We start from the raw sequence: 22,652 nt of genomic DNA on the forward strand, positions 1-22,652 counted from the left end.
GCAGTAGCTTTAAAACTCTAGGATCATCAGGGAGATTTGATTGTTAGGGCCACCCCCCCTCCCCGACTGCCCAGAAACACGCCCCACATACAGGGCAGGCAACACCAACTACACACGCAAGCTTGGGACACCAATTGGGCCCCACAAGACTCACTCCCCCACTCACCAAAAAGGCTAAGCAGGGGAGATCTGGCTTGTGGAGAACAGGTGGCTCGTGGACGCCACCTGCTGGTTAGTTAGAGAAAGTGTACTCCACGAAGCTGTAGATCTGATAAATTAGAGATAAGGACTTCAACTGGTCTACAAACCCTAAAAGAACCCTATCAAGGTCAGCAAATGCCACAAGGCCAAAAACAACAGAAAATTATAAAGCATATGAAAAAACCAGACGATATGGATAACCCAAGCCCAAGCACCCAAATCAAAAAACCAGAAGAGACACACCTAGAGCAGCTACTCAAAGAACTAAAGATGAACAATGAGACCCTAGTACGGGATATGAAGGAAATCAAGAAGACCCTAGAAGAGCATAAAGAAGACATTGCAAGACTAAATAAAAAAATGGATGATCTTATGGAAATTAAAGAAACTGTTGACCAAATTAAAAAGATTCTGGACACTCATAGTACAAGACTAGAGGAAGTTGAACAACGAATCAGTGACCTGGAAGATGACAGAATGGAAAATGAAAACATAAAAGAAAGAATGGGGAAAAAAATTGAAAAACTCGAAATGGACCTCAGGGATATGATAGATAATATGAAACGTCCGAATATAAGACTCATTGGTGTCCCAGAAGGGGAAGAAAAGGGTAAAGGTCTAGGAAGAGTATTCAAAGAAATTGTTGGGGAAAACTTCCCAAATCTTCTAAACAACATAAATACACAAATCATAAATGCTCAGCGAACTCCAAATAGAATAAATCCAAAAAAACCCACTCCGAGACATATACTGATCACACTGTCAAACATAGAAGAGAAGGAGCAAGTTCTGAAAGCAGCAAGAGAAAAGCAATTCACCACATACAAAGGAAACAGCATAAGACTAAGTAGTGACTACTCAGCAGCCACCATGGAGGCGAGAAGGCAGTGGCACGATATATTTAAAATTCTGAGTGAGAGGAATTTCCAGCCAAGAATACTTTATCCAGCAAAGCTCTCCTTCAAATTTGAGGGAGAGCTTAAATTTTTCACAGACAAAGAAATGCTGAGAGAATTTGCTAACAAGAGACCTGCCCTACTGGAGATACTAAAGGGAGCCCTACAGACAGAGAAACAAAGACAGGACAGAGAGACTTGGAGAAAGGTTCAGTACTAAAGAGATTCGGTATGGGTACAATAAAGGATATTAATAGAGAGAGGGAAAAATATGGCAAACATAATCCAAAGGATAAGATGGCCGATTCAAGAAATGCCTTCACGGTTTTAACGTTGAATGTAAATGGATTAAACTCCCCAATTAAAAGATATAGATTCGCAGAATGGATCAAAAAAAATGAACCATCAATATGTTGCATACAAGAGACTCATCTTAGACACAGGGACACAAAGAAACTGAAAGTGAAAGGATGGAAAAAAATATTTCATGCAAGCTACAGCCAAAAGAAAGCAGGTGTAGCAATATTAATCTCAGATAAAATAGACTTCAAATGCAGGGATGTTTTGAGAGACAAAGAAGGCCACTACATACTAATAAAAGGGGCAATTCAGCAAGAAGAAATAACAATCGTAAATGTCTATGCACCCAATCAAGGTGCCACAAAATACATGAGAGAAACTTTGGCAAAACTAAAGGAAGCAATTGATGTTTCCACAATAATTGTGGGAGACTTCAACACATCACTCTCTCCTATAGATAGATCAACCAGACAGAAGACCAATAAGGAAATTGAAAACTTAAACAATCTGATAAATGAATTAGATTTAACAGACATCTACAGGACATTACATCCCAAATCAACAGGATACACATACTTTTCTAGTGCTCACGGAACTTTCTCCAGAATAGATCATATACTGGGACATAAAACAAGCCTCAATAAATTTAAAAAGATTGAAATTATTCAAAGCACATTCTCTGACCACAATGGAATACAATTAGAAGTCAATAACCATCAGAGACTTAGAAAATTCACAAATACCTGGAGGTTAAACAACACACTCCTAAACAATCAGTGGGTTAAAGAAGAAATAGCAAGAGAAATTGCTAAATATATAGAGACGAATGAAAATGAGAACACAACATACCAAAACCTATGGGATGCAGCAAAAGCAGTGCTAAGGGGGAAATTTATAGCACTAAACGCATATATTAAAAAGGAAGAAAGAGCCAAAATCAAAGAACTAATGGATCAACTGAAGAAGCTAGAAAATGAACAGCAAACCAATCCTAAACCAAGTACAAGAAAAGAAATAACAAGGATTAAAGCAGAAATAAATGACATAGAGAACAAAAAAACAATAGAAAGGATAAATATCACCAAAAGTTGGTTCTTTGAGAAGATCAACAAGATTGACAAGCCCCTAGCTAGACTGACAAAATCAAAAAGAGAGAAGACCCATATAAACAAAATAATGAATGAAAAAGGTGACATAACTGCAGATCCTGAAGAAATTAAAAAAATTATAAGAGGATATTATGAACAACTGTATGGCAACAAACTGGATAATGTAGAAGAAATGGACAATTTCCTGGAAACATATGAACAACCTAGACTGACCAGAGAAGAAATAGAAGACCTCAACCAACCCATCACAAGCAAAGAGATCCAATCAGTCATCAAAAATCTTCCCACAAATAAATGCCCAGGGCCAGATGGCTTCACAGGGGAATTCTACCAAACTTTCCAGAAAGAACTGACACCAATCTTACTCAAACTCTTTCAAAACATTGAAAAAAATGGAACACTACCTAATTCATTTTATGAAGCTAACATCAATCTAATACCAAAACCAGGCAAAGATGCTACAAAAAAGGAAAACTACCGGCCAATCTCCCTAATGAATATAGATGCAAAAATCCTCAACAAAATACTTGCAAATCGAATCCAAAGACACATTAAAAAAATCATACACCATGACCAAGTGGGGTTCATTCCAGGCATGCAAGGATGGTTCAACATAAGAAAAACAATCAATGTATTACAACACATTAAAAACTCGAAAGGGAAAAATCAATTGATCATCTCAATAGATGCTGAAAAAGCATTTGACAAAATCCAACATCCCTTTTTGATAAAAACACTTCAAAAGGTAGGAATTGAAGGAAACTTCCTCAACATGATAAAGAGCATATATGAAAAACCCACAGCCAGCATAGTACTCAATGGTGAGAGACTGAAAGCCTTCCCTCTAAGATCAGGAACAAGACAAGGATGCCCGCTGTCACCACTGTTATTCAACATTGTGCTGGAAGTGCTAGCCAGGGCAATCCGGCAAGACAAAGAAATAAAAGGCATCCAAATTGGAAAAGAAGAAGTAAAACTGTCATTGTTTGCAGATGATATGATCTTATATCTAGAAAACCCTGAGAAATCAACGATACACCTACTAGAGCTAATAAACAAATTTAGCAAAGTAGCGGGATACAAGATTAATGCACATAAGTCAGTAATGTTTCTATATGCTAGAAATGAACAAACTGAAGAGACACTCAAGAAAAAGATACCATTTTCAATAGCAACTAAAAAAATCAAGTACCTAGGAATAAACTTAACCAAAGATGTAAAAGACCTATACAAAGAAAACTACATAACTCTACTAAAAGAAATAGAAGGGGACCTTAAAAGATGGAAAAATATTCCATGTTCATGGATAGGAAGGCTAAATGTCATTAAGATGTCAATTCTACCCAAACTCATCTACAGATTCAATGCAATCCCAATCAAAATTCCAACAACCTACTTTGCAGACTTGGAAAAGCTAGTTATCAAATTTATTTGGAAAGGGAAGATGCCTCGAATTGCTAAAGACACTTTAAAAAAGAAAACGAAGTGGGAGGACTTGCACTCCCTGACTTTGAAGCTTATTATAAAGCCACAGTTGCCAAAACAGCATGGTACTGGCACAAAGATAGACATATAGATCAATGGAATCGAATTGAGAATTCAGAGATAGACCCTCAGATCTATGGCCGACTGATCTTTGATAAGGCCCCCAAAGTCACCGAACTGAGCCATAATGGTCTTTTCAACAAATGGGGCTGGGAGAGTTGGATATCCATATCCAAAAGAATGAAAGAGGACCCCTACCTCACCCCCTACACAAAAATTAACTCAAAATGGACCAAAGATCTCAATATAAAAGAAAGTACCATTAAACTCCTAGAAGATAATGTAGGAAAACATCTTCAAGACCTTGTATTAGGAGGCCACTTCCTAGACTTTACACCCAAAGCACAAGCAACAAAAGAGAAAATAGATAAATGGGAACTCCTCAAGCTTAGAAGTTTCTGCACCTCAAAGGAATTTCTCAAAAAGGTAAAGAGGCAGCCAACTCAATGGGAAAAAATTTTTGGAAACCATGTATCTGACAAAAGACTGATATCTTGCATATACAAAGAAATCCTACAACTCAATGACAATAGTACAGACAGCCCAATTATAAAATGGGCAAAAGATATGAAAAGACAGTTCTCTGAAGAGGAAATACAAATGGCCAAGAAACACATGAAAAAATGTTCAGCTTCACTAGCTATTAGAGAGATGCAAATTAAGACCACAATGAGATACCATCTAACACCGGTTAGAATGGCTGCCATTAAACAAACAGGAAACTACAAATGCTGGAGGGGATGTGGAGAAATTGGGACTCTTATTCACTGTTGGTGGGACTGTATAATGGTTCAGCCACTCTGGAAGTCAGTCTGGCAGTTCCTTAGAAAACTAGAGATAGAGCTACCATTCGATCCAGCGATTGCACTTCTCGGGATATACCCGGAAGATCGGAAAGCAGGGACACGAACAGATATCTGCACGCCAATGTTCATAGCAGCATTATTCACAATTGCCAAGAGATGGAAACAACCCAAATGTCCATCAACAGATGAGTGGATAAATAAAATGTGGTATATACACACGATGGAATACTACGCGGCAGTAAGAAGGAACGATCTGGTGAAACATATGACAACATGGATGAACCTTGAAGACATAATGCTGAGCGAAATAAGCCAGGCACAAAAAGAGAAATATTATATGCTACCACTAATGTGAACTTTCAAAAATGTAAAACAAATGGTTTATAATGTAGAATGTAGGGGATCTAGCAGTAGAGAGCAATTAAGGAAGGGGGAACAATAATCCAAGAAGAACAGATAAGCTATTTAACGTTCTGGGGATGCCCAGAAATGACTATGGTCTGTTAATTTCTGATGGATGTAGTAGGAACAAGTTCACTGAAATGTTGCTATAGTATGTAACTTTCTTGGGGTAAAGTAGGAACATGTTGGAAGTTAAGCAGTTATCTTAGGTTAGTTGTCTTTTTCTTACTCCCTTGCTATGGTCTCTTTGAAATGTTCTTTTATTGTATGTTTGTTTTCTTTTTAACTTTTTTTTTCATACAGTTGATTTGAAAAAAGAAGGGAAAGTTAAAAAAAAAAAAAAAATAAAAAATACAAACAAGGAAAAAAAAAAAAAAAAAAAAAAAAACGATGTAGTGCCCCCTTGAGGAGCCTGTGGAGAATGCAGGGGTATTCGCCTATCCCACCTCCATGGTTGCTAACATGACCACAGACATAGGGGACTGGTGGTTTGATGGGTTGAGCCCTCTACCATAAGTTTCACCCTTGGGAAGACGGTTGCTGCAAAGGAGAGGCTAGGCCTCCCTGTATTTGTGCCTAAGAGTCTCCTCCTGAATGCCTCTTTGTTGCTCAGATGTGGCCCTCTCTCTCTGGCTAAGCCAACTTGAAAGGTGAAATCACTGCCCTCCCCCCTACGTGGGATCAGACACCCAGGGAAGTGAATCTCCCTGGCAACGTGGAATATGACTCCCGGGGAGGAATGTAGACCCGGCATCGTGGGATGGAGAACATCTTCTTGACCAAAAGGGGGATGTGAAAGGAAATGAAATAAGCTTCAGTGGCAGAGAGATTCCAAAACGAGCCGAGAGATCACTCTGGTGGGCACTCTTACGCACACTTTAGACAACCTTTTTTAGGTTCTAAAGAATTGGGGTAGCTGGTGGTGGATACCTGAAACTATTAAACTACAACCCAGAACCCATGAATCTCGAAGACAGTTGTATAAAAATGTAGCTTATGAGGGGTGACAGTGGGATTGGGAATGCCATAAGGACCAAACTCCACTTTGTCTAGTTTATGGATCGATGTGTAGAAAAGTAGGGGAAGCAAAGAAACAGACAAAGGTACCTAGTGTTCTTTTTACTTCAATTGCTCTTTTTCACTCTAATTATTATTCTTGTTATTTTTGTGTGTGTGCTAATGAAGGTATCAGGGATTGATTTAGGTGATGAATGTACAACTATGTAATGGTACTGTAAACAATCGAAAGTACAATTTGTTTTGTATGAATGCGTGGTATGTGAATATATCTCAATAAAATGATGATTAAAAAAAAAAAAAAAAAATAATAGAGGGGCATATAGGAAAAAATACATGTGTTGCAAACTATATACTACAGTTAGTACCATTTTAACGTTCTTTCATCAACAGTAACAAATGTACTATACCAAACTATGAATCAATAATGGAGGGGGGTGGTTGGGGGTATGGGAAGATTTGCATATCCTTCTTTTGTCTCTATTTCTTTTCTGGAGCAATGAAAATGTTCTAAAAATTGAATTAAAAAATTGTAGTGATGCATGCACAACTGTATGATGGTACCATGGACAAGTGATTGTACACTTTGGATCTTTGGATAATTGTATGGTATGCAAACAATCACAATAAAAAAATAAAAAATAAAAAATAAAAAAAGTAAACAATGTGGGGAGGAGGGAATGGGATGTTTTGGATGTTCTTTTTTAACTTTTTTTTATTTTAGTTTTTGGGGTAATGAAAATGTTCAAGTTTTGATTGTGGTGATGAAAGTACAACTATATGACGATACCGTGAACAACTGATTGTACACTTTGAATGTATGTTATGTGATTATATAAAATAATAAAATTGCATTTAAAAAAAAAAAAAAAAAAAAAAAAAAAAAAAAAAAAAGAAAAGAGGTGACTTGGAGGTGGAAGGAAATTTCTTTTGGAATTTTTCCAGGTAGAGTCAGGAAGTTGAGCATAAAAAGCTACAACTGGCTGTTGTTCCCGTGCAGTATAAATTCACTGCTGCCCTTCGAGTGATGTAGAGGAAACATTGATTGAGTCTCTGCTTTGAAAACAAGTATCTCCGCTCGATTCTAGAAAATACAATGTGCCACACACTTAGAGAAAATCAATAATGCAGGAAAATTTACTGGCTGCTATTCAAATCTCAGTTTCTCTAATTGTAGGGGCTGAAAAAAGTCACAGGTTTTCCAGGTTTAGAGGTGAGGCAATAAATACCATCTTCGGTAGACCTGCTAAAAAAAAAAAAAAAAAAAAAAAAAAAAAAAAAAAAAAAAAAAGAAGTTGGTGACCTTTCCAGTTAACTCAGATTAGGCATGGCATCCACGAGGGGCAAAGGAGCTAGGAGAGGAGGAGGAGGAGAGAAGGGTACAAAAGGAGTTGCTATGCCTGCCCTGAGGGCTACAGAGCAGCTCTTCTATGTGCAGCCCACAGGAAATGGCAGCCCAGGAAGGAAGTCTCCCTCCTGCAGTTCCTCTCCTGTCAGGGAAGTCTGTGGACGTCACCTTTCTTCATATTTTACTTTATGCACTCCACTGAGGATGTGCAGACGTGGTGATGTTTTAGGGAAAGCCCTTTCCCACATGCTTTGGCTACTTGGCTACTGAGATACTACTGCAAGTAAGCAACACTGGAGCTATAGGGGCATTCTTCAGAATATGAAATTATTTAAAATGGGTGCAACTTCAGTCACAGACAAGCTTTAAGTGCATTTTTAACTCCTGCTTAAATAAGATATTTGGTAATATAAACTAGGTTTACTTCTAAACCATTAAAAATAAGAAAGTACATTATTGCAATGTGTAAAGTACTAGTTGAATTTAATGTATTATTCCATTCTCTTACCAGATCCTCTGAGGTTCGTAGTGGTGTGGTGTCAGGGGGCTGTCTCCTAGACAATCTCCAGATGTACTGTGATGTGAGCTTGAAAAAAAGTTCCTGAAGTACTACATCTGGGAGACATGCTACAAGCTGAGCTTCCCAAAAGTCTACCAAGAGCTGAGGAATCGTATCTTCATCCTTACCACAAAGATCCTTGAAAACAGTGAAAAAAGCCTCCATATCACAGATAAATATAGCATTCATCAAGTTATAGCTGGTCTGGATATTACAAAATCATGTGGTCTATGTATTTAATAATTTACCATAAGCATTAGTACTACGACAAAGGCAAATTTAGACATTTTAACAAAAGACAGATTCCATGAGTGGAATAGAATTTCCCTAGATATATTCTTTTAATTTGTACTTTTACTTTATAAATCATGTGTAAGTCTGCTGTTTTGATCAATAAATAAACAAAAGAAAAACTCCCTTGTTGTATTCTGCTCCCCCTGATTTTATCAGTCCATCTAGAAAAACTGTATTTTTTTCAATGTGACAAACCTTAAAGAAGGAATCTGCTTCTTCAATTCCAATTTTGTTGTTCTTCTGTAAGCCCAGAACTGAAGCCACAAGCAATCCAGGCTGGGTCTCTTTCAAGTGAATTGCAAGCTCAGTTGGAACAACCAGTCCCTTCCTCTGCTGAATCAACAGCCGAGGTTCCAGAATGAAGCCACATACCAACTTCATCTTCAGGTAAAAAAAGAAATTTAGGAATAGAAGGTACATTGCATTCAGGGTGTCCTTCTTGTAAATACAGGTTAATGCACTCAAGAGTTATCATAGCTGTTAATAATTTACTTTAATCTCAATTTTTTCTTTAACTACAAAGGCTAGTTCTCATCCTAAGGATACCATTCTTGGACAGTATCATAGAAGTTATTAATATTAAAAATTTAAGCATCAAGATGTCCTAATTTTGTAGAAAGATTTACACCCAGGTCTCCTTAATTTTAAAATAATATAACAAGTTTTTCAAAATTATGGAAAGAAAATTCATTTTTCTAGAATTCCACTCTTCAAAGCAGAGGATGTCCAAATGTTGACTTGCTCTCCTCTTCATCATAAAACCTGGCATTCATACAGGGATAAAGCACTTCTGCTATTCTTGATTCAGAAACCAAAGCATTACTATGGGCATTTGACTACCATCAGGCAACAACAATAACAGTGTAGGAGCACTGGTTCAAATCCTGGCTCTACCACTCACCAGCTAGGTAGACAAGCTATTTAACCTATCTGCGTCTCAGTTCCCTCATCTGTATAAAAGGTATAATAATAATAGCACCTACTTCGTAGAATTTTTATGAAAATTAAGTAAGACAACATATGCATGGGACTTAGAAGAATAATAAGTGCTCAACTTGAGTTATCTCATTTTCTTCCCCCTAAATGATTAACATCTTTAGCTTATGTCCCTAAATGGCCTCTTTTCCAAAGGAAAACCACTTTTCCTTAAAGGTGCCACTCAAATGCACAATCTTCTATAAAGTCATCTGTGATTTCCTGAGTAAGTTATTTCTATAGTTACTGGGCTCCAATAGCTTATAGTTAACATCCCACTTGCTCTACTTACATATCACTCTGCTCTACCTTTGGTGCATGTGCCACATCCCTCATGGCAAAGTACATGCTGGCTCAGGGCAGAGCCTGTTTATTCTCCAGCACCAAGCTCAGTGCTCTGAACATACCTGACAGTATAAGTCAAAAGGTCTTTCAATATCCACTGCTGCCATTTATCAGTCTTATTTCTTTTTCACTTGCCAGATCTAAAGTTCCAAGCTCCTCTACTTTGTGTCACTTCCCTTCTAACAATAAGTCTATTTTCTTTTACAAACTAAGGAAAACTAAGCTAGAAAGCAGCAAAAAGAAAGCTGACCCCTCAGGACTACTGGGTCCTATTTCCACCTGCTATTACTCAAAGGCGGGCACCATACCTCTGAATGGCTTTTCATTTCATTTTTGTGCATGTCAAGATCTCCCATTTTCAGAGCCACTGCTGCCTTGGTCAACGTCATTAAAATAGATGAAAATCCAGAATTATCCAGCTTCCTTAGATAGCTCATGGCAGTTAAAGGATTAGTATTCTTCATAGAAGGACTACACAGAATATGAGGCAGCTGCTTTGGGTCAGCCACATGAAACATCTGGACCACTTTTGCTGCTAATTCCTTTGGTGAACATGAACAAGAAATAAAAGGTCAACCAGCCAATACAGAGCAACAAAATCAAGTAACAAAGATACAAAGCTAAAGTAAAAACATTCCAGTTGAGATAAAGTTATGGTATTATGTTTTGAACAAAAAAGACAGTGTTGATGGTGTTAGATGGGGGATCTGGGATGGCCTGAAATGATCTCTGTGGTGAGTTATAATGAATAAAAAGCAGTGAAAACATAAACTGAGTTATGGCCAGTTTTAATTTTTAGTTTTAACAGTCCAGAAGAAAATAAATATTTGATTAAATTGCACTTAAAAGTCCATTATTTAAAATTATAGCTTAGGGCAAATATACTTAGTGAGATCATTTATATGAGAAACTTTCATTTCTTTCAAAACTTTAAAACATTTGGTACCACAATTTTCAACTTGGAATATTTATATTCAACTACTTTTTAAAATACATGGGGGAAAAATACATGGGGGGCTAAAAATAATCCCCTAGTCCTAAGGGTTTCCCTGTGTCAGGGTATCATAAGTGAACCTTTGCATTCAAAGCTTGGAGAATGGCACAATTAAGGTGTGGGAAGGGCCCCAGGTAAGAACATCTCTGTCTCGGTTCAAAAGACATGCTACTGAATGAGGGAAGAAGATGGCAGCATAGAGAGGAGTGGAAGCTACTTTGTCCCCCTGGAACAACTAATAAACAACCAGGAACAACTAGTAAATAATCTGGAGTAACTGCAAGGGTACAAATGTGACTATCCACTCATCATACACCAACCTGAATTGGGAGGAATGCCCGAGATCACAGCATAAAATCTGTAAGTAAAAACTGCAGATCCAAGCAGGGAGCCCCGTCCCCCCACGGCCCAAACTGCAAAGCCTCGTGGAGCCAGAGAGCAGCACTCTCTGAGCAAGTGAATATAGCTCATCTGAGCTCTAACTGGGGTTTTATTTAACAAACATGGACTGCTCAGTACAAGACACAAATCCCCAAAAAACAGACAGAGGCTTTTGGTGACGATTGACCTTGGAGAGCAGGAGGGTGGCTGCAGACTGACCCTGAATGGGGCTCTCTGTCCCTTTTTTTGCTCAGTGGAGAAAGCCTCAGCCATTTTCAGTTCCCAGCGCTCTGACCCAGACAAGGGTGGAGATAGCACAGGCAGAGAGACTATTCAAAAGAAGGTGATGCTGAGCTCTACCACCCACCTTCCATTCAGAACCAGACTCCAGAGCCTGCGGGAAAACAACCATGGGCCACACCTCCATACACCAGTCTGGAGCTACAGGCTGACAGGTGCCACCTGCTGGGCAGAAAAGTGACCTGAGGCCTCACAGGTGTACCAATCTCCCTCAGAGAAAATGGATACTATTCCCTCCTTCCAAGACCTGAGCCTGTTCTGGTCTGGGAAAACCTAATTGGGGTAACCAAGGAAGCCAGATGCCTAGACAACAGAAAGCTACAACCTACACTAAGAAAAACGAAGTTACGGCCCGAAGGAACAAATTTACACTTCAATTGAGATACAGGAATTTAAACAACTAATACTAAATCAATTCAAAAAGTTTAGGGAAGCTATGGCAAAAGAGATGAAGTGGATAAATAAAACACTGGGTGTACGTAAGGTAGAAATCTAAAGTTTGAAAAAACAACTGGCAGAATCTATGGAAATGAAAGGCATGACACACGAGATTAAAGACACAATGGAGAGAAGAACCTAAAATGGCGGCTAGGTGAGACAGGGCAAAAAACACCTCCGTGAAAAACACTAGATAAAAATGGGAAAGTGACCCAGGACACCAGTTTCAGCGATGTACCAGCCGGACAAGATCTGCTAAATCCACAGGGACTGTGCATTTGGTGAAACCGAGAGTCTGCATTCTGAAATGAGCTGGGAATGCCCCTGCACAGCCTGACGGCCCAGGGCTTCCCCGGAGGGCCGACACACACTTGTGACGTGGCACAACCTTCTCTCAGCAGAGGTCCTGGAAGAGCACGGCTGAGAAGGGGAACCAGGGGACCCACTTGGAAATCCCAGGGACCCTACGCCAATACCAAGGACTTGTGGGTAAGCGGCAGAGACAATCTGTGGCAAGACTGAAATAAGGCTGTTGCCTTAAATCTCTGGGAACACCTGGGAGGTTTGATTATTAAAGCTTCCCTGCCTCCCTAACCACCCAGACACATGCCCCACATTCAGGGCAGACAGCACCAACAACACACCCAAAGTTAGTGCACCAACTGGACCCCACAGGAATCAGATCCCCACACACCACAAAGACAAAGTTGGGGAGAACTGACTTGAGGGGAACAGGTGACTCACGGACACCATCTGCTGGTTAGTCAGAGAAAGTGTACACCATCAACAGATCTGACAAATTAGAAACTGATATTTTTTATAAACTGAAAGAACCCTATCAGGTAAAGCAAATGCCAAGAGGCCAAAAACAACAGAAAATCTTAAAGCATATGATAAAACCAGATGATACGGACAACCCAAACCCAAACACCCAAATAAAAAGATCAGAAGAGACACAGTACTTCGTGCAATTAATCAAAGAACTAAAGACAAACAATGAAAGCATGGCACAGGATATAAAGGACATGAAGAAGAGAGCATGGCACAGGATATAAAGGACATAAAGAAGACCACAGAAAAGAATAAACAAGAAATTGCAAGAGTAAATAAAAAAATAGATGATCTTACAGAAATAAAAGAAACTGTTGGCCAAATTAAAAAGATTTTGGATACTCATAAGATTAGAGGAAGCTGAACAATGAATCAGCATCCTCAAGGACCACAGAACAGAAAATGAAAGAACAAAAGAAAGAATGGTGAAAAAATAAAAAAAATCGAAATGGATCTCAGGGATATGATAGATAAAATAAATCGTCCAAATATAAGACTCATTGGTGTCCCAGAAGGGGAAGAGAAGAGTAAAGGTCTAGAAAGAGTATTCAAAGAAATTGTTGGGGAAAACTTCCAAAACCTTCTACACAATATAAATAACACAAAGCATAAATGCCCAGTGAACTCCAAATAGAATAAATCCAAATAAACCCCCTCCAAGACATATTCTGATCAGACTGTCAAATACTGAAGAGAAGGAGCAAGTTCTGAAAGCAGCAAGAGAAAAGCAATTCACCACATACAAAGGAAACAACATAAGACTAAGTAGAGACTACTCAGCAGCCACCATGGAGGCGAGAAGGCAGTGGCATGACATATTTAAAATTCTGAGAGAGAAAAATTTCCAACCACGAATACTTTATCCAGCAAAACTCTCCTTCAAATTTGAGGGAGAGCTTAAATTCTTCACAGACAAACAAATGCTGAGAGATTTTGCTAATAAAAGACCTGCCCTACTTCAGACACTAAAGAGAGCCCTACCAACAGAGTAACAAAGGAGAGAGAGAGATAGAAAAATTTCACAGACATATATAGAACATTGCATCCCAAATCACCAGGACACACATTCTTCTCCAGTGATCATGGATCTTTCTCCAGAATAGACCATATGCTGGGACACAAAACAAGCCTCAATAAATTTTTTTTAAAAAATTGAATCTATTCAAAGCACATTCTCTGACCACAATGGAATACAAATAGAAGTCAATAACCATGAGAGACTTAGAAAATTCACAAACACCTGGAGGGTAAAAATGAGGGGGAGATGAAAACATTCCCAGATAATCAAAAGCTGAGGGACTTCATCACCAGTAGATCAGTCCTATAAGAAATGCTAAAGGGAATTGAGTAGGCTGAAAGGAAGGGACACTAAACAATTGACTGAAACCACATGAAGAAATAAAGATTTCCAGTTAAGATCACATGGTAAATATAAATACCAATACTACTGTATTTTTGATTTGTAACTCCACTATTTACTTCCTACAGGATCTAAAATACATAAAGTGTAATGATAAATCAGTGGTTTGGACTCAATGTAAAATATGTAATTTTTGACAAGAACTACATAAAAGTGGGAGAATGGAGAAGCATAGGAACATAGTTTACGTGTCCTACTGAAGTTAAGTTGGTATCAAAGAAAAACAAGATTGTTATAGATTTAAGAGGTTAAAAGAAAGTATCAGAGAATATGATCATAGAGATGAAAAGTAGAGTATGGGTTATGAGAAGTGGGGGAAGGGGAATGGGGAGTTAAGAAATGCATGTGGGGTTTCTGTTTGGGGTGAAGGGAAATTTCTAGTAATGGATGGTGGGAAGGTGATAACATTGCAACATTCTAAATGTGATTAATCCCACTGCTGGAATGCTAGGGAGGGGTTGGAATGAGAAGATTTAGGCTGTATATATGTTTCCACAATTAAAAAAAAAACAACTGTAAATAGACAATTAAATGCCAAGGATGATCCTGGATGGGATCTGAGGATGGAGGAGAGGAGGCTCAAAGGGACACAGATGGGACATCTGGGGGAAAAAAAAAAAAAGGGAAATATAGAATGTAAGCTTTGTATCAATGTTGAATTTCTTGAACTTCTTAGCTGCGCTTAATGGGATTGCATAAAAGAATGTTCTTGTTCATGGGAAATGTATATGTGAATTATACTGTTTGTTCAAGGATGTGTGCAGCTTGCTCTCATAGGTTCAGAAGACAGAGCAATAGATGATAGATGACAGGGAGGGAGAGTGAGGGAGGGAGGGAAAGAAAGAAATGGTGGTATGACAGGATGTTAAAGTTGGAGGATCGGGGTATTGGGGGAGGGGGGTTGGGGTATGCTGGAGTTCTGTGTATGGGGTTTGTATTGTTTTTGCAACTGTTCCTGTAAGTTTGAATTTATTTCAAAATAAAATTAAAAAAAAAAAAAAAAGACACAATGGAGACATAAACAGCAGATCTCAAGAGGCAGAAGAAAACACTCAGGAACTGGAGAACAAGAAACCTGAAAGACTGCACACAAAAGAAAAGATAAGGAAAAGAATGGAAAAATATGAGCAATGTCTCCGGGCACTTAAGGACAAAATGAAATGCAGGAATGTACGTGTCATTGATGTACCAGAAGGAAAAGAGAAGGGAAAGGGGCAGAAGCAATAATAGATGAAATAATCAATGAAAATTTCCCATCTCTTATGTAATACATAAAATTATGGATCCAAGAGGCACAGCATACCCCAAACAGAACAGATCTGAATAGGCCTACGCCAAGACACTTAATAATCAGAATATCAAACATCAAAGATAAAGAGAGAATCCTTAAAGCAGCAAGAGAAAAGCAATCCATCACATAGAAGGGAAGCTTATAAGACTATGTGCAGATAGAAACCATGAAGCAAGAAGGAAGTGGGGTGATATATTTAAGATACTTAAAGAGAAAAACCACCAACCAAGAATCCTATATCGGGCAAAACTATTCTTCAAATATGAGGGAGAGCTTAAAATATTCCCTGACCCATAGACAATGACAGAGTTTGTGAACAAGATACCTGCTCTACAGGAAACACTAAAGGAAGCACTGCAGACAGAAAGGAAAAGACAGGAGAGGTTTGGAAAACAATTTTGGGAGATAGTAGCACAGCAATGTAAGTACACTGAACAAAGATGACTGTGAGCATGGTCGAAAGAGGAAGGTTAGGACCATGTGGGACACCAGAACGAAAGACGAAAGATAAAGACTGAGACTGTGTAACTCAGTGAAACCTCGGGTGCTCAACGATTGTAATAAAAGGTATAAATATGCTTTTACATGAGTTAGAACAAATGAGTGTCAATATTGCAAGGAGTTAAAAATAGGGTGGGATGGGGGGAAAATACAATCAACGCAAACTGGACTATAATTAACAGAAATATTGTATTATGCTTCCTTTAATAAAACAAAGGCAATATATCAAAGCTAAATGCATATGGGCGGGGGGACATAGGGGAAGGGTATGGGACTCCTGGAATTGGTGATGTTGTCTGACTTTTTATTCTACTTTAGTTTAATGCTATCTTTCCCTTTGTTGCTTTCTAGCTGTCATGTTTTTTTTCTCACTTTCTTTTTTCTTTTTCTCTTGCCCCTCTACCTTCTTTGACTCTTTCTCCTTTGTGGAAGAAATGGAGATGTTCTTATATAGATAGTGGTGATGGTGTTGAATACATAAATACATGACTATACAGGGAATAAACGATTGTTTACTTAGGACAGAATGTATGGTGTGTGAACAAACCATCTTAAAAAACATGGGTTGATGAGGAAACCTTGAGGGCACTATATTGAGTGAAATAAGACAGACACATAAGGACAAATATTGCAGGGTCTCACTTATAGGAACTAATTATAATATATAAACTCATAGATATGAAATATAAGTTATCAGGATATAGACTGAAGCTAAAGAATGGGGAGTGGTTGCTTATTATGAGCAGAATGTTCAACTAGGGTGAACTTAAACGTTTGGAAATGGACAGAGGTGATGGTAGCACGTTGTGAGAATAACTAACAGTGCTGAATGGTGTGTAAAGGTGGTGGAAAGGGGAAGCTTAGGGTCTCCTATGTTACCAGAAGGAAAGCTGGAGGTTAAAAGATGGGAATGTATAAAGCAGTGAACCTTGTGGTGGACAATGTCCGTGATTAACTGTACAAATATTAGAAATTTCTTTCATGAACTAGAACAAGTGTATGACACGATAACTAGAAGTTAATAATAGAGGGACATACAGGAAAAAATATATATACCTATTGCAAACTATATACTACAGTTAGTAGTATTTTAACATTCTTTCATCAACAGTAACAAATGTACTATACAATACTATGAGTCAATAATGGGGGGGTGGTTAGGGGTATGGGAGGATTGGAGTTTCCCTTTTTTTGTCTTTATTTCTTTTCTGCAGTAAAGAAAATGTTCTAAAAATTGAAAAAATATTAATTGTGGTGATGGATGCACAGCTATATGATGGTACCATGGGCAACTGATTATACACTTTGGGTCTTTGGATAATTTTATGGTATGTGAACAATCTTAACAAAAAATAAAAAAATAAAAAATATGCTACCATCACCATGGGCAGGTCAATCTTTCCCATCCATATAATGAGAAAGTATGAGAAGATGATCTATAGGTTCCTTTCCAAGCATTAATTTCTATGATCATTAAGGAAGAAAAGAGCACATTAATTATTTCCTTAAAGAATACCAAAGAAGAAAAATATTTGGAATTTGACTTCTAATCGGTATTACATAAAATAAATTACTAAAATGAACAGTTAAAAATGTTAGCTATAACTAAATAAAAACTATATTCACTTCACTTAATTCTTCATCTAGGTTTTCATAAAGTGAATGACTAATGTAAAAGAGTAATCCCTTCTCGTATTTCTGTGATCCATCCTCTACTGCCCAATCCATTCGGGCCAAAACTTCAGCCATGGTCAAGCCAGACATTTTATAGTACGGCAAAGCGAGGTGGGAATACTGGGTGTCAAGCCTAAAGAAAAGGAAATACAAATACGTCAAATTTGCAATTTTTAAGCCTGGAAATCTAACACATTCGAAAATATAACAGATTGTACTTTTTATAAGACATAAATCTCAAAATTACCATTATACTGCCATTATTAGTTGGAACAAACTCTAATGTTTATTCTAAAAGTCATTCTAATTAGTGCAGCTTCTTGTTGCCTTCTCAATAAAAATAAAAAGCAATGCGTTAAGTGAATTTAATATTTATTACCATGTGGCTCTAAAATAATGGTGTTGACAGTAGGAAAAATCTGTTTTATTACTTTACAATCATTAACATGAGTCAAGTAAGTCTATGAAGCAATCTTATATAAAAAATTTCCTGAACACTATTCTCAAAAACAAAATGACTATTCATCCTAGTGTCTCTTTCTGGCATCATAAAAGCACTGACTACTAAGATTAAAATTACAAACTGCTCACCAGGACCCCTCATTAAAGCTAACAGGCAAAAAAAAATAGTAATAAACTGGCTGATCAGGGATGTTCGATGGTTGAGGGTCCTTCAAGTCCTGAAACAATACCTCAAATTCTGAAATTAAGTGGTGGAAAACTAAAACACTTGACACTTATAGCTCATCTAATAAATTGTGACTCCCTGAAAGGAGGGAATAATCAAGTCCATTTTTGCATCTCAAAGCCTAGCACAGTACCTTGACACACAATATGTGCTCCATAATGCTTGTGGAATAAATAAATAAATGAATCACCTTCCCTCATACATCCTCCCATTTATTAAGTAACTGAGATATGGAAAAGCTAATAAATATACCCAAAGCTCAAGATGGCTTTTGTAACAGCGTTCCAAGAGGCGTCACTAACCTGCTGTAACAATCTCCAAGGTGTCCACAGCTTTCTTTAAATGCTTCTAAAAGTTCTGCTCTCTCTCCAGGTTCCAGCTCTTGGGCATCCATTAGGGCAGCTCTCACTAAAAGATGAGCCTCACTGAGAAGGTGGATGCAGCTCTGGGTTTTCACAGTCTTGTACGTATTACTATAGTCTACCTGAAACAAAGATGACAAACAGCTAATGTTGCTAAAGAAAGACTCCCAAAAGTCTTCCAGCTCTTTAAAATATCTACATATTTTGATAGTAAAGTTAGTATTTGGACAAATTAAATCGTAATAAGTTATATATTAAATTGTTATTTATCATTCTGATGGCGCCTAGCTGAACTGTTTTTTCCTCACAATCTATGAACAAGTTTGATACATCGAGAACTGTAAACACTACTTTGTCCTTAGAGAAGGTCTGAATAATTCTCCTAGAGAGGGTACAAATAATACTGCACTACAAATACTACTGTTAACTTGGCAATAACTTGATCACAATTTGATACTGCTAATGAACACATATGAAATAGTTAACCTTTTAAAAAAGTGTTGAGATTCTGAAATTCAAACTGAGTATCCCTCCCTTATTATAGTTTCAGTTGGTGAATTTAGGTTCAACCACATCTGTTTCCGTAACTCACACTAGGCTCATAAATTTATCACAAGCTAATGTACGCTAAACAGTATATTCAGTAGTCAAATCATTTAAATGAAGTCCAGCTCTTTCATTTAAAAAGACTAAAAAGTCAGGGTAGATCCAATATAATTATCAGCATAAAAGTACCAGGGGCCAATCAGGCAATACCTAGATTGGATGATCAAAAGTAACATCACCAATGAAGGACAAAAGGACATCATGTGATGGACATGATGTTTCTGAGAAGGAAACAACATCACCTATGCAATATTCTGGCCAAGAAAGCATTACCTGAATCTAACCATGAATGCTCCCTCACTCCCATCAGAAAAAAAAAGTAGGAGGGAGACAACTATATTTTTCATAGATGTCAATGAAATAAAAGACAAAGGAAGGCTGTGGAAATGTTCAAGATTCAAGGAGGCTAAAGAGACATGACAATTAAATACACATCTCATCCTAAATTGGATCCTGAACTAGAGGGAGAAAGATGCTACAGGACATTATTGGGCTAATTGACAAAACTGGAATATGAGCCATAGATTAAAGTATTGTGTTAAATTTAAATTTACTAAAGCTTAATACTGTACCATTGTGATACAAGAGAATATTTCAATTCTTAGGAAATACAGACTGAAATATTTAGGAGTAAAAGGTTATGATGCACACAATTTACTTCCAATGGATCAGAAATAAAGTATACATCTGTGTGTGTGTAGAGGGTAAGAGCCAGAGTTTAAAAAGGATGAAGCAAAAAAATAAAACAAATGAAATGAAATAAAATAACAAGGATGAAGCAAATGGGGTCAAGTGTTGACTATGGGTGAATCTATGTGGGGAACATACAGGTGTTCTTTGTACTTTTATTATTCTTGCAACTTTTCTGTAGGTTTGCAGTTATTTCAAAATAAAAAGGGTTAAAAAAATTGCCAAGGATGAGTGGGCAGCTGTCACTCTTAGAAAAGGAATAAGAATGCCCAGACTGGCCCCTACCCACAGGACAATGGTGGGTTGTTGCAGTGCCCTAGGGTAATGTGCTCAAATTTCAGAGAAAGGAGAATGTTAGGGTTAAAAGCAAAGGTCAAAAGTTATTTATATTTAGACTTATCGATCCTCTTAGTAGGGTGTGCATGATAAGGGAGACTTATTTTGGTGAAGGGAATTTTTTTACTGGTTCTTCAAGTGTCAGAAGCTGCAAAAAGGATAAGGTGGCAAAGATATACATTCCACTTTCAGAGAGAGCCTGGAAGCTGGCTGGCTATGGCATTTAGAATGTATGACAATTAGAAATTCATTTCTGGTTATCGATTACATTCTAAGGTCCTACAAATAAGAATTACAAGTCTGAAAGGTGTACCATTTCCTTGTACAGTTGCACTGGTGAGATCGTATTCACAATATACAAATTCCACCCAGCTTCAGTCACAGGTGTTTTGAGCTTAACACTGGTATCTTTTCTAGAACTAAAAGCAAAACAAAGGACAAGAACTGTAAAATAAGACACATTATTAATAAATGCAATAATATAACTATAATATCATTTTCATTTGGTATTTTCTTTAGTGATTTAGCTATACAATTTTTATAGAACATTAGTTCTCAATACCACATAGGCCTAGAGTATTTAATAGTCTATAACTCTAATGTATTGATTAACCAATCACTTCCAATTCATTCCACAGGTATTCTTAAATGGGCTATAAGCCCAAAGAATAAATGGGACCACTCAAAAGTAAGAGAGACTCAGCAGTAAAGTCCCTGTATCTGGCTCTCCCCTGCATGTAGCCTTCTTGAGACCAGCACGTCCTATGACAAAAAGCTAAGCAGAAGCATCAACTGAGACACATGCAAAACAGTACAGCCGCTGTGAAAACACAAAAGATGCATATAACTGTAAGTCTGCTTAAAGTATCAGCTCATCTCTTACTTTCCTTATGTGATGTATTTCCTTTAGTATACAAACCTTTTTGAAATTAAGACATTTGACCAAATGAATTTTCAAATAAATTAGAATTTTTTTTAATTAAAAAAATCCTATACTTTAAAAATGTCAAATGTGCAAGAGTACATATTATTTATCTTCTTGCCAGTAAGCTATTAGGATCAGCCAGTCTCATTCCATTCTGTGTACTGCCTAAGTGACAAGTTACCCATGTCCAACTCTGATTATTCCTCTTGGTGGAACAAAGCACAGATTCAAATAATTTTAAAAAGCCCAATCCTAGGTTAAAAAAATAATACTAATAACCTATGTTTGACTTGAAAAGCTTCTCTCCCTTAAAGAGATTTCTTTCTTGATTAAATTTTCCTTAGGAAATTTTCAAATTAGATTGCATTCCTTATTGCTATGTTCACAGTACAGAAAACATAAAATAGAAGCATAATTAGTCTGGAATTGAACTTATTCTAAACAATCTGAAAGCAGAAAACCCAACAGTTAGTCAGAGATTAAGGTATCAAAATGCAATTTTACTTTAATATAGACCAGCTCATATCTATAGATCACGAAAATGCTTTAAGATAAGAAACGCATTGTCAATCTCCTTTGAAATACCAAAAAATATTCTCTACATAAAAACATAACCACAGAACATCAAAAAAGAAAAACAGTAAAGAGCCTTGTATTTTTTGTTGGTGTTAGAGGCTGTCTTTCCCATTAATTAGTTAAATAAAAGCATACACTTTAACTTCTTAACTAAAATATCACTGAGTTTTTACTAATACCATTTTACAATTCATTTTCTTCTAAAAGTTCTGAGGTCAATTACTAAGGATATTATAGAGATATTAAATAGAATTATTAGAGAACTCTCTTTTCTTTCTCTGGAAAAAGGAATGCCATAGAAAAGCCATTTGATTATTCAAAGCTTTGATTAAAAAAAAAGATAAATTAAGACACACACATAAAATCAGTAATAATTCATTACAGAAACTTTGGCAGGGAGTGATCTGGGGCAAGGAGACGCTTACAGAAGCCTCTTTGGTGACTCTCTTCTCTCTGGCATGGCCTCAGGGTCTGCCTTGGTCAAAAGTATGATGTGGTTTTTAAAGTGGCAGATGGTTTTCAAGCCTATAAAGAGCTGTATTCGTAAAACACAGACATCCATGCTGACAGGTGGGCAAGCCTAATAAAGGAAAAATCACGATCAACCAAGAAATCAAAGTACATGGACTTTAATCTTAAAAAATCGGCCTATTTATGTAATAAAATCATTCTTTTCAGAGACATTTATCTAAACCTATATTACCAACCATCTATGTGCCTGCCAGAAGTAGTCAGTATTCGCTGACTGAATGAATGCAGACAGAGGAGTCCTCCGTAGGACCTGCACAGCTGTGGGAACCCCCAACCTGCCTGCACGAGTGGTTCTGGCAGATCCCCACCTG

General features: G+C 37.3%; 1 protein-coding gene across 5 annotated transcripts in view; it reads right to left on the bottom strand.

Annotated features, from left to right (window-relative positions):
- Nucleotides 1-22,652, bottom strand: part of HPS3 (HPS3 biogenesis of lysosomal organelles complex 2 subunit 1) — a 49,254-nt gene that overhangs the window by 10,507 nt on the left and 16,095 nt on the right. For all 5 annotated transcript variants that reach the window (XR_005217872.1, XR_005217873.1, XR_005217876.1 and 2 more), the window contains exons 7-13: nt 22,236-22,390; nt 20,623-20,728; nt 18,618-18,799; nt 17,580-17,760; nt 10,106-10,339; nt 8,673-8,858; nt 8,133-8,321 (exon numbers count right to left, since the gene is read on the bottom strand). Coding sequence is in view for 1 of the 5 variants with exons in the window: in XM_037842945.1 (XP_037698873.1) it covers nt 8,133-8,321; nt 8,673-8,858; nt 10,106-10,339; nt 17,580-17,760; nt 18,618-18,799; nt 20,623-20,728; nt 22,236-22,390 (1,233 nt within the window). In the remaining 4 variants the exon portion in view is untranslated. The remainder of the gene's footprint in view (nt 1-8,132; nt 8,322-8,672; nt 8,859-10,105; nt 10,340-17,579; nt 17,761-18,617; nt 18,800-20,622; nt 20,729-22,235; nt 22,391-22,652) is intronic.

This window comes from Choloepus didactylus, chromosome 1 (genome assembly GCF_015220235.1).
Source record: "Choloepus didactylus isolate mChoDid1 chromosome 1, mChoDid1.pri, whole genome shotgun sequence".
In the NCBI taxonomy this organism is placed as follows: domain Eukaryota; kingdom Metazoa; phylum Chordata; class Mammalia; order Pilosa; family Megalonychidae; genus Choloepus; species Choloepus didactylus.